General features: G+C 39.9%; 1 protein-coding gene across 12 annotated transcripts in view; it reads left to right on the top strand.

Moving 5' to 3' along the window:
- Nucleotides 1-12,530, top strand: part of MGMT (O-6-methylguanine-DNA methyltransferase) — a 280,294-nt gene that overhangs the window by 11,937 nt on the left and 255,827 nt on the right. For 10 of the 12 annotated variants that reach the window (XR_014789449.1, XM_084845948.1, XM_084845949.1 and 7 more), the window contains one exon: nt 12,271-12,318. Coding sequence is in view for 11 of the 12 variants with exons in the window: in XM_084845948.1 (XP_084702074.1) it covers nt 12,271-12,318 (48 nt within the window). In the remaining variant the exon portion in view is untranslated. Of the gene's footprint in view, nt 1-4,009; nt 4,149-5,618; nt 5,654-12,270; nt 12,319-12,530 lie in introns of those variants that run through there. The other 2 variants (XM_084845956.1, XM_084845955.1) reach the window with 2 other exon arrangements.

Genomic DNA, 12,530 nt, shown 5'->3' with positions numbered 1-12,530 from the left:
TCTACCAATAGCACAACTCGTAAAAGCAAGCACTTGTTAAATCTATTTGTTTTTATTATAGACATCGATCTGCCAGTCGCAATAATGCATTTATGGACATTTTTCTGCAAGCACAGCGCTGGTGGCAGTTTTTACTGACAAATTGAGTCATATGGACAGTAGTTCAAAATAAGCTTACTTTATTGACAGATTGTGCAGTTCTCTAGTTCACTGAGTGTTCTTAAGATATCTGGACTACTAAAAAGAATATAGCAGAAATGTAAGACAACTGGTATAATTTTTGAAGGGTGGAATTTATAAAACTGGTGGAGGGAAGAGCTGTGTTTCTCAGTTACTTCACTTGTGCAAACGTTTAAGGTATAATTGTGTTCTGGTGCCACAGGAGTAAGAGTTATCTGCAAGACAATGGTGCCGAAGATTACCTTGCATATATTTTAAGATAATTGGAATAAATGCAATGCAGCATTGCACTAAAGTTTAGGAAGTCTTAAAAATGACCCTCCAAAGCTGCAAGTACCATGGTTTATAGCCACTGATTGTCTATCCCACCTGAGTCTGTCTAATCCCTTTAAAAGCTATCTAAGGGCCCAAACAGACATTACTTTAAATCTGTGCCTAGCAGTATGTATTTTGTTCGTTATTACTTTAGAGTAGGTGCAGGGGGCCCAATCTGGATTTTAAAAGCCCCTTGGTCCCCACACTAGGGCCCTGATCTGAATCGGGGCCCCTGTGTCTACTTTAGACTAAAAATGAAAAAGATGCATCTGCTAGAAACAGATTTAATGTCTGTTTTGGCCCCAAGTGGCTATCATCATGTCTTGTGGTAGTGTACCATGTTGTTTACGCATTGTGTGAAGTACTTTTTTCTGTCCTTATATGAAAGAGGGGACTCTCCTACTTTCACCAGTAATTGAAATTTTTATAACCATCTATAATATTCTAATATTCTCCACCACTGCCCCCAATCTTCTTTCTTCTAAGTGAAAAAGCCCCAAATGATTTACCCTTTCCTTGTACATACTCTAATCCAGGGGTGGGCAGAAGGTGGATTTAGATCTACTGGTAGAGTTCTGGATGATTTGCTGTAGGTTAACAAGGATTTCTGACTCCCTATTGTTTAATAATAGCAGCAACAAAATGACACCCCCACTCACACATCCTAAAGTATACTGTTGAATGCTTGGGGTAATTCAGGGTTCACTAAAAACACAAAGTGGAAGCCGCAAACCTGAAGTCTGCCCACCCATGTTCTAACCCTTGATCATTTTGGCTTCCCTTTTTTGTACCATTTCCTTTTTGACATGGGGTGACTAGAACAGTATGCACTATTCCAAATGGGCTGCACCATAGATTTATATGAAGACATTAGAATACTGGCAGTTCTGTTTTAATATCTCTCCTAGCATGCCCTTTTTTCACTGCCACTGCATACCAAATTGATATTTTCATTGAGTTCTCCATCTCAGTCCAAAAAACACTTTTCTGTTAGTCACCACCAGTTCAGACCCATCAGTGCATATGTGAACTTAAGAGTTTTCGTCCAAATGTACTTCACTTTACACTTACTTACATTGAATCTCATTTGCCATTTTGTTGTCTGGAAATATTTGTTTGGTGCTCTTGCAGTTTGTTTTAGTTTTTATCACCCTGACGTATTTGGGGATCATTAAAAACTTGTCCACCTCACTGCTCATCTTTGACTCTACATATATGGTCAGGGCCAGAAATATTGGCGCAAGAATAACTGTTTTGGCAGTTGGCCTCTGCACACCACCACACTGAGGTTGAAAGGAAACACACCCACATGCGGGCGAAGTCAAGACTTTTCAGCTGTAATTCAAGGGGTTTGACAGAAGTGAGGCACTAATCATTCAAGAAGTACAGCCAGTGGCATACACACACACCCATCGTTGGTGGTTCATAAGTAATGGAACCAACCAACATCATTTCAAACTTAAGGATCTCCTTTAATACCTGGATGAAAATTCTTTGCAGTCAATGACTGCCTGAAGTCTGGAACCCATGGACATGACCAAATGCTGAGTTTCCTCCCTCGGGATGCTTTGCCAGGCCTTTACTGCAGCTGCCTTCAGCTGCTGCTTGTTTGTGGGTCTTTCTGCCTTCAGTCTTGTCTTCAGTAAGTTATATCCTTCAATTGCTGTATTCCAGTCATGGGAGTCATCCCACCAAGGTTCAGTTACACCTACGAAGTAACAATTTCCCTCCTGTAGTAAGAGTTCAAGTTCATTCTGTTTGTTTCCAATACTCTGAGCATTAGTATATAGACATCAAAGAGCATGTGCTTTATAGTCTGGCTTTCTTCCTACGTGTTTTTGAAGACTATTATTGGGCACTATTAGACCTGTTGTTGTGTCTGTTGCGGTGCATGAGGTTTTGTCAGTTATTACCCCAACTTTACGTCTCCCTCCTCCGTAGGATTCAGTTTAAAGCCCTCCTGATGAAGTTCTTCATGCTGTGGCCAAACACATTCTTCCCAGCCCTTGTGAGGTGCAACCTATCCCTTGCCAACAATCCATCTTCCAGGAAGTATAGCCCGTGGTCCCAGAATCTAAACCTCTTGCGTCGGCACCATCTTCATATATCATAGCCAGTCATTCACCCGGAGTATTTTTCTTTCCCTTTCTGTCCCTCTTACTACTGGAAGGATGGATGAGAAAACTATCTGGGACCCAATGTTCTTGAGTTTCCTTTCCAAAGCTTCAAAGTCTGACGTGATTTCTTCGTAGCTCGGCTTGGTGGTATCATTTGTTCCCACGTGGATGAGAAGAAAGAGATATCTGTCAGTGGGCTTTATGAGTGTAGGCAACCCTTCCGTCACGTCTCTAATCGCTCCTCCCAGGAGACAGCATACCTGGCAAGTCCATGGGTCTTTGCAACATACTTAGGTTTCAATCCCACGCAGCAAGGAGTCTCCCACAACTACTACTCTTGTTGTTGTAGGCCTTGGTTTTATTGGCTCTGCTTGACTGACCTTCAGCGCCTTGCTCGCTGTCATGCAGGGTCCCCTGTAATTCTTCCTCTGCAGGTTGTCCTCTAGTCTCATCCTCAAGTACCTGAAAATGGTTCCATAGTTCCACTGCTTCCACTGCTGCAGAGTGGCGTCTAGTTCTTCTTCTCCTAACTGTCACTCTTTTCCAAGGAGGATCCTCTGCTTAATTTTTCCTCACCATTTTTCCTAACATCTTTCTGGTTAAAGGTTTGCTTCACAAACCATTATTAGAAACAAAGACCTGTGAATCTGTCTAGCCCAACATTATCTATTGGGATTGGTAGCAGCTCTTTATGGTTTCATGCCGAAGTCTTCATTAAGTATAATTAATACTGGAGAATGATGAGATCCTTGTTGGAGTGCTAGACCTCACAAAGAACTCAGGCTTTCTGCCACAAATAGCAGTCCCATATCAAGTTCTCATCTGTCCCTCCATAATACTTAGTTCAACTTACCTATGTCCTGACAGCATCATGAGGCAAGTTTCTCCACCTGTGCTATCCAGCATGTGGGTTGCGGTTAGTGAAACACCCATCAAAATGATGTCAGGACATAGGATATGTTAAGCTCAACATTATGGAGGAGGAACACAACACAGAGTTGGCATTTTCTGTGGTAGCCCTCTGTTCTTTGCAATGGCCAGCTCAGTCCTTAGACACACAAAATGTGCTCTGTCAGTGGGCTAAGGCCTTTCCCCAAAAGGCAGGCCCCCAAGGCATCTGTGAAAATATTCCTGGTGTTCTCCCAATGCAGGTTGACCATTCGCAGTTTTTACATGGCAAAATGAATGTAGAGCTGAATCAGCCAACTGAGCAGCCAAATACTGTAAATTGACCACCTGTTACTTAACCTTAGTGAGATACTATCAAATATTCCATGAAGCGAATACTACTTGTTGTTTCATTATGGTGTAATTTGCTAGCAAGGGCAAGAACAAGGGCTCCTATTCTCTAGCTCTGCAGTAGGTGGGGCAAACCTAGCAGCATAACAAAACTTCCCCTACTGGCTTCCTGTTTGTTCAGCTACCTACCTACTGGCCACCTGCTATAACTTCAGACATCTCCAAACTGGGACACACACAGTTTACTATCAACAGAGATCAGGACCACCCATGGCTCCTTGCTTGCTGGAGAAATCAGTGAGTATTCCTTCCATGTGGTCCACTGCTTTGCATTGTGAGGGCTGTGAGGACTTTGACTTGGGTCTAGAAAAACAGTAGCTATTGAAATAACTCTTCAGTGAATCATTAACATTTATAGAAAACTTTGTTACAAGTTACAGAAATTCATTACATTTAAAAAAAAATAATTATTCTCAATTAGGGATGAATCAGTCTATTTCTAGTCCGTGTCAGTTTCACATGTATTTATTCATAAGTCTGTTCTTTTTCCACACTAATCTGCTTTTTAAAAAATATCACAAAAAGATTAATATTGGGCAGTGCATTTCCTGCAGTGAGTGTTTGTGTGTATGAGTGTGAGATCCGCAGCAGAGCTACCATCATTTCCTAAATCCTGCTGGCTTATGCCCGCCAAGGCAAGAGATGGGAGGCGGCTCTTTCCCCCCTCTCCCATTGAGGAATTAAATATACCAGCTCTTGGACTGGCCTAGTTTCCAGCTCATGTCAGCATCATAAGGGAGTCTAGGGCCCTGTGGATCCTTGACCCACCTCCCAATAGCCCTCTTTCTGACCCAACCACTGCAGTACTGCCACTGGAGTATCCACAGCTGTAGAAAGCTCCGCTGCCATCCAAGGATGACCTCTGGCCGCAGACGTCCATCTCCACAAGGGGAGAAGGAGGTTTGCAACATTGAACAGCTCCTTGTCCAGTCCTGCAGGGTACATAGGATTGCTCCCTTAATGCATGTTTAAGTATGTGTTTTTGAATGTATTTTCTCACAAAATATGTGTTTCTATGCTTATTTTTCTCTCAAACTATGCATTTCTAGATTATTTTATCCTAAAATATGCACATATATAAGCATTTTGGTATGTTTTTTGAGCTGAGAACTGTATTGCAAAATTCAGAGAAGGGTGGAATTTGACAGATAATTGCATTCCAATCTGCACGTTAATCCAGGAGGTAGGATCAGGTTGGTTCGCTTCAAAAAGTGAATCAGGTGAAATCCATGAGCATTCCTATTCTCAATAACTCTTAACGAATTCGTTCTTGTAATTAGCGTTAAGTATCAGACTTGTTGATACTTTAAATAGATGACGATATCTGACTGTTCAGTTGATCAGATCTTTTTCTGACCAGTAAAATGCCTAGCCCCAGCCCTAGAGTGTCATAATTTGTTAAACTTGTTCATGATCATGTCCAACAGGTTGGCTTCATAGACATCAATAAAACGCATATAAAAAAATACTGCATCCTTGTGGGAATAAATTGGGATGAGAGATTGGGATATATTTGAAGGGGATGTATGCAATATCATACATGATCCCTGTGAAAATAATGCCGCCAGTCTAGCTTGTGTAGCAGATTCTTTGGAAAGATAAGTTTGTTGACTCTCCCAAGTCTGATGTGTGTCTCACTATAAAGATGCTATTGTGTAAACTTCCTGACGACTAGTCCTGTTGACTTCTCTGTTCCATCAGGGCTGTGACTCCTGGGTGCAAATGTCATCCTGTGCAGCAAAGTAAGTGAAATATTTTGGCTCTACCTGGCACTGTAGGGAAGTTTGACTCTACCTAAGCCCCTGTAGTATAAAAGGCAAGGTTAGAGATAGAGTGGAGGTTTTGTAGGGACAATTCATAGATTTCACCCAGTGGGGTTAAGATGGGGGAGTGCAAATATACATGGTTTATGGATTGCTGCCTAAGCTATTGCTCTCTGAAATTGGAGCTAGATGGTAGAAATGTTCTTGAATAGGAAGGATATGAAGATTGCTGCTATAAGTATTGCAAATAAAACAGGCTTCTGTTAGTGGATATGCTTTGTTTTATATTGAGCCATTAATATTTAAAATGTGGATTTGAATTCTTTTCAGTTACCTCCATTTAGTGGTTGTTGATAATTCCACAGTGAGAGTCTCTAAGAATATGATTAACCCTGAGGGTCATCTTATAATGTAATTATTAATGATTGATTCTGTTTATCCTTGAAATCAATATAAAAGGCAAAATTGCTTGGCATATATTTGGGTTTGATTCCTTATAAACACAACAACTAGTATTGGCTTTATATATGAAAACACGTTTGAGGCATCTAAAAGTGTGCACCTTAGTTTTCAGATACTTACAGCAATATGTGGTGGTTCTTACATGACATATGTTAATATGGCCAATAGTGTTAACATCTCCTGCCACTAATAGTTAGGGTGGGGATGTATAGTAATTGATCTTCCTGGGAGTGCTGTAATGTAAAAACAATCCAGGCTGTTTGAAGTATATTTTACAAGTGTGCATTGGGCCTTTGGGATGTTACATTGAAAAACCCAATTGTACAGTTACCATGGGAACCCAATTAGAATAGATTGCTTGGGTTTTTTAGTCTTTTCATCTTGACCAAAAATCTAATGTACTTTAAATGTTTTCATATGGAATTTTATTCATAGTCTGGATTGATATAATAATAGCTTTTATTTGAATAGTAAAATCAGACAATATCAGACAGAGCGTTTTGTATATCAGGGCTTCCCAGCTCCATTGCAGAAAAATAATATTTTGGCATATGCACATAACATTTAAACTCTGTGTTAATTATGGTATGTTTTCTTGTTATTGTGGTCAAATTTAGTGATTTTTAACCTGCTCTGATAATTCTAAAAAAAGGTAGACAAGACTGATGAGTTCTCTGTTTGTGATACGACTTTTCCCCTTTTTGGTGGAATATGTTGACTAGTTCCAAATATTTAGTGGCTTTAAAGAGAAGGGAATGCTCACCCTATCCAGAGAGGACAGGACAAGAAGCAATGCTATTAAATTACTGGAAAGTAAATTTAGGTTAAACATTTGTAAGAATAGTTTATCAGTGGCATGAGCTCCTAAGGGATCTGGTAGGCTCTCCATCCTGGAGGTTTTCAGGAAAACCGTGTATCAGAATGTTTGTTTTACCTTTTTGTAGCAGGAGGTGGAAACTCCTGCATATCCCACTGTATTTTGAGATCTGAAAAAGAACAACAATTCCCATCAGCTGAAAGTCTGAAGCAGAAGGGGAAAGCAAAATCTCTATAGATAACTACACCTAGATTTGTGGGGATATGTGAGAACATGAAAATAAAGATATCTTTTTTAAAAATAGAACATTTAAATGGTTTTATAAAGATACCTTTCAAATATTTCTTTTAGAAAATGAAGGTGGATTCTGATTTCAGCCATATTTACTGCTCTTGGTCTCATGCTGGGATCTCTCTTAGTGGCAAGCTAAGGCTCTTCTAATGTCCAGCTGTGAAAGCAGAGCTGCAGCTTGCTTTGGAACAGATTCCAACATCATTCCTTGATCTGCCAAGCAGAGAATGCACTCAGCCTCAATCACTTTGCCAAATAACAACACAGCTCTTGGAACTGTGTCTGGCTGTGTGAATTGTTAAAGTGTCCATGACATTTTGAGCCAACCAAATGGCTAAGGAAAAATTATGACTCCTTACTGAGTGATGCTATCAGTTTTCTGAAACTAAGATTCCTTTCTGCTGCTTTTAAAAATGTGTTTAAGCTCATATTTGTTTGGAATTTTCTATCCCCAATGTGTGCAGGCCAGAATAATAGTGGCAGATTGTTCCTTATCATAGACGAGTGGGATATGTCTATATCCCACTTATACTTAAATGTTATAATGTGGGTACTCCGGTTCAGGGTTTTAGCTGTGCCTTCTTTTAAGATACTCCATTCCACCCTTGTTTTCTATTCCTCCAAAATATTAGTCAGCATTTGGGGACATTGGGTGTTTTGAGGTCTCCCCCTGCCTTAGGTTCCCCTCCCTAAAAGGTACCTCTATCTTGTGTGTGGATTGTGCTGTTTAGCTACATGAGGCCTGGCACTCAGAGAACTGAATTTACTATTAGTATATTTTGATGATAATTCTGTTATGAAGCAGCTGCTTCAGTTGAATTGGGAGAACTTTCTCGACTAGTGGGGCTGAGTTGACTGTCTGCATCAGGATATGAGAAGAGGCCGTTGGTGGCATGTTGGGTGACATGTATACTAATAGTGTGCTGAATTTTTCTATTGGTTTATTTTTGACCATTTGTTGTGGGGTGGGCAGAGAAGAAATAGCATCCAAACGTTGTGGGAAGGGGTGAACGTTTCGGAGAAATTTTTCAGCGTGCAGGGTATGGTAAGGTAAGCACTGAAGCCCCGCACCCTGAGAAATTTATCTGAAAGTCTCTAAGTCCCTGTGAAAGAGGCAGAAAAATGCCTACCTCTTAGGGAAGCGAAGAGGTTGCATAAGGGCAGGTGGGGATTCGGCACAGTGCTAATATATACCTTGTGACTGAGGGAGCTAATATACCTGTCTTAATTTGAGAGTGATCTAGCAAGGAATCTATTGTCCCTGCCCTTCTTCATCTACTTACTCATATATAATAGAAGAAATCACATGTAACAAGAAGTGTAGTTTGTGTAGGAAAAGGGACTAGCAATTTCTGGAAAGCAACAGCATTCCTCCTGGGTTAATGGTGCCTCTTGCCCCAGGCACTTCTGCATTTTCTTGTCCCCACAAGCTGTAGTGAGCAAAACAGCTGGTGGAGTTGGGGGCACTAGCTTCATGGTTACATCTGTTCTGTATTTGTTTCCTATGCTAACTGATGGCTTTGCATATTGTTAGTGCCTTTACAGTCTGCTTACAGAAGGGGTGCATGTGTGTACTATGACTTTGAGTTAATGGGGGATCTTTGACGTAGTTCTTACGGTCTGGTGAATCTGTTTCAGGGCTTTACCAATTCAGACAGCATCATGGAAGGTGCCTTCATAATTTTTTCCATGTAGGAGACTAGACAGAAGGCTACACTAGATCTCTTCTCCCTGATATTTAGTTTTCTATTTAGGGAACTGTTTTGTATAGGAAGCTGCTTTACATCAGGTCAGACTATTTGTCCATCTAGCTCAGTACTGTCTACTCTGATGGCAATGGCTCTCCAAGGCCACAGGCAGAGGTCTTTGCCCATGCCCTGCTACTGGATCCTTTTAACTGCAAAGCATATGCTCTATTAATGAGTGTCGGGAGGAGCGTTCAGGCATGTGAGCCCCGATTTGCAGCTTCAGCTGACACAACGCAAACACAGGTGTACCACTTCAGTAAAAATTGGTCTGTGTGTTCTCTTGGCTTCTCCAGTGATCTAGCAATGTGTTTTCACTCCCAGTTTGTGTCCAGCAGAAAGAGAGACAAACTATCTTCTTGACTAACTTTTCTTTTGCACTTTGAAGGGTATGCACTGGCACCAGAAGAGAGAATGCAGAAAAACTACTTGTGAGTAAAGCATGCTAGCTTGCTGTGCATGTTCACAAGTAGATCAATTGATGTAGATGGCTCTAGCCTTCCACTTGAATTCTAGCTAGTACCTTTTCAGTTAGCACTAAGGTCGGATTGCAGCATGTTGAACTGAGCGGTGATTTTTTTTTTAAAAATCCCTCTTTAAGGGTGCAATCTTACGCATGTTTAGATGGCAAAAAGTCCTACAACTCCCAGCTTGCCAATTGTTCCCTAAGATGCTAATGGGCACAGGGAAAATCTGAATTTTCATTTTTACAAGTCATTTGAATCTCATAATTTCTTTTAGATGATCTGCTGCACTTCAGAAAATATTTCTCCTAAAATTACTGAGCAGTCCCTCCCCCTCCATAAATTAGAAGGAATCGTTGTTTCTTGCCTACTTGCTTAAGTAGTCCTCCTTCCATTCATCTATAAGCACCTGTTCTTTCCACAACACATGCTTTCCCACTTTCCCATAGGGAAACTAAGTGGATCTTAGTGGAATTCAAAATCATATTTTCACTTCGATTAGTCAACAGGAGAGCTGAAAGGGAAAACAACAATCTTTCTTGAGTCCACCTCATCCCTTGAGATCTAGCACTTGACCTCTGGTATTCCCACTTCTTATCAACCTGCCTTTAAATGCTATGCTAGGACACAGGAAAATTTGAATTTGTCTGCTAAGAGAAGTTTGTATCTCCATTTGGTGGAGGGGATCATTAAGAGTTCTTGATTGGTAAATAAAAACTTAAGGCCTCATTAAAGCAACATTACAAAATGTGAAGTATGTAATAAACTGCTTATTCAGAATGAGGGCAATAAGATTTTAAGGCAAGATCCTATTGCTCACTTTCACCATGCCATTGTAATTCCTTCTCATTTGGTGGTTTGTAAAAACATGGAATGTCATGTAATGAGGAAACGGGAAACAAATGCTGATCAATTTCCTGTGCTGTAGAGTCAAACAATTACTGATTTTAATGTTGGGGTAAAAAGGCATTTTGACCTCTTTCAAATAGTTAGATTTCAGAATTCTGGCTTGTTGCTCTCAAAGTAAAGGTTTATACTTTGTACCTTATAACTTTAAAACGTACAGTGAATTATCTCCATCAGGTGTGATGCACACTTAAAAATGAAATAATGAAATAAAATAGGAAAAGGTCTAGAGCCACATAAATGGAAATGACCTGGAAATAAAACAAACACATGTAAATTCTTGAAAATAATTGCTATTCTTACAAAGCATCCTTAATTGAACAATTGCAAACAAAAGCCTCAATCAGTTTTGAAAATTATGTGCCTCCTTCCACCCCATTTCATCTTTTAAATCTAGGTCTTGGCTGGTTGTGCTACCTGTACTAAATTGGGTTAGCATGATTGAAAGGGGATATAATTTCTATTCAGGCTGCTCAAAGCTCTTTATTTTTAACACACATTTAACTAAAACACTTGGGAGAAGTCCACTTCTTGTTAAGGATTCAACATCCCCACCCCTCTAATTAAGATCTGAGAATACTCCCTGTACACGTGTCTGACTTAGCAAAGAAAGACCTCCGGCAAACAAAATGAAGTATTCCTAATATTTGGATGACCTTGTGCAGATTTTTTTATCTTATGTTGCTAAAACTACAAGTTGATTGGGCATGGTCCACCACCACAGGGGCTTTTGGGGGGATACATCCGTGCCTTTAGATAAGTCTTTTGGCACATGTTTTTGTGCTGTTGGCTTTCGCCTTCCATGCTATGTTAGCATCTTAGCATGTTCTAAGTATGCTTACTTTGAAGTAAGTTCTACTGAAATAAATGAGACAGAGACCCCAACTGGTAACTTACCATGATGTGTAGGTAACCACTTGGAAAGCTGGTCATCTGTATTGTGCTGCTAAGTGGAGAGAGAAAGCTTACTTGACTTATGTTCCTGATCAGAAATCTAGGGAAGCAGAGGAGTGCTAAAATATTCACCATCAATAGGCAGGACAATTCAGAAGACCTGCTAATTGAGTGGTTACAAGAACACTATGATAAGTTACAGCTTGGTGAATGGTGTCTGTACTGTCTTTCGATGGACAGTAAATACAGTTGAAGTTGGGTTATGGGAAACAACATTGCTGTCAGCAGTTATAAAGTAATTGAGTGATATTTTTTAAGGATAACCTCAGTCCAAAACCTGTTTATTTGAAAATAATTTCAAATAATTCCAGTGGAACTAGCTTTCATGTATACGTGTTTAAGGTTGGGGGATTATGTCCTCAGTTGCTGTCTGCTGAAAGCAATCTTACAACCTAAATCTAAATAAAGTTATTGCTGCTGCAGCATTATAGAAAGATCTCTTATCATTTTAACGTAATGTTTATTTTTGTTTTTACATCTTTTCTTATATCTCAGAATACCTTTAGTGTATATCTTGTTTAATCTAAGGAAGGAAACAAATATGTATATGGAAAAAGAAAAATGGTGCTTAGTAGCTACAGTGCAGTATATTTTAAGCAATATTTTTACAGGCTTTCGGATGTGTCTTAAGCTATTCTGTTATCCTGTGGAACCCTGTTTTACAGGGCGTGCGATGAGAGAAGTCCTCATAATGTCATCTGTTGATTATGACTCATTACAGATGATAGATGACCTACTGAACTTCAAAATTCCTGTTTGCTTGCAAGAAAAGAGAATTCCCATCCTCTCTTTTGGATTGTATGTTGTAAAATTCAGAGTCCATTTTGTGTGTGTGTGTGTGTGTGTGATTTTGTATTATAAGAGAAGTAATAACATGCCCAATGCCATCTTTTAGCAGTTTATGAAATGTATGCTTTTGCATTTCTTCTAACATGTTTCATTTTTCCTTTCTCATAGGCTGAGCTCCTTTGTGTGCTTAACATGGCATCAAAACTTCATCGAAAAGTAAGTTGCTTTGAGTGGGGAGATACTGGATTTAGGTGCACATACAAAGTAATAATGTTGGAGAAGAATTCGCATAACATAGTTGGCATCTTTCCCCAGTGTCCAGCAGTCAGTGTTAAGAATCCAGTTGACAAGATTGATGCTGCATTGTAAATCTCAGTAGCTCTGTCATGGTTGGTAACAGGCAGCAGTGGACCTTTCCGCATCACATA

The sequence above is a fragment of the Heloderma suspectum genome, chromosome 3 (genome assembly GCF_057233095.1).
Source record: "Heloderma suspectum isolate Gila_16-S chromosome 3, 16-S_ref, whole genome shotgun sequence".
NCBI classification, from domain to species: domain Eukaryota; kingdom Metazoa; phylum Chordata; class Lepidosauria; order Squamata; family Helodermatidae; genus Heloderma; species Heloderma suspectum.
This window is presented reverse-complemented; position numbering and strand designations above follow the sequence as displayed.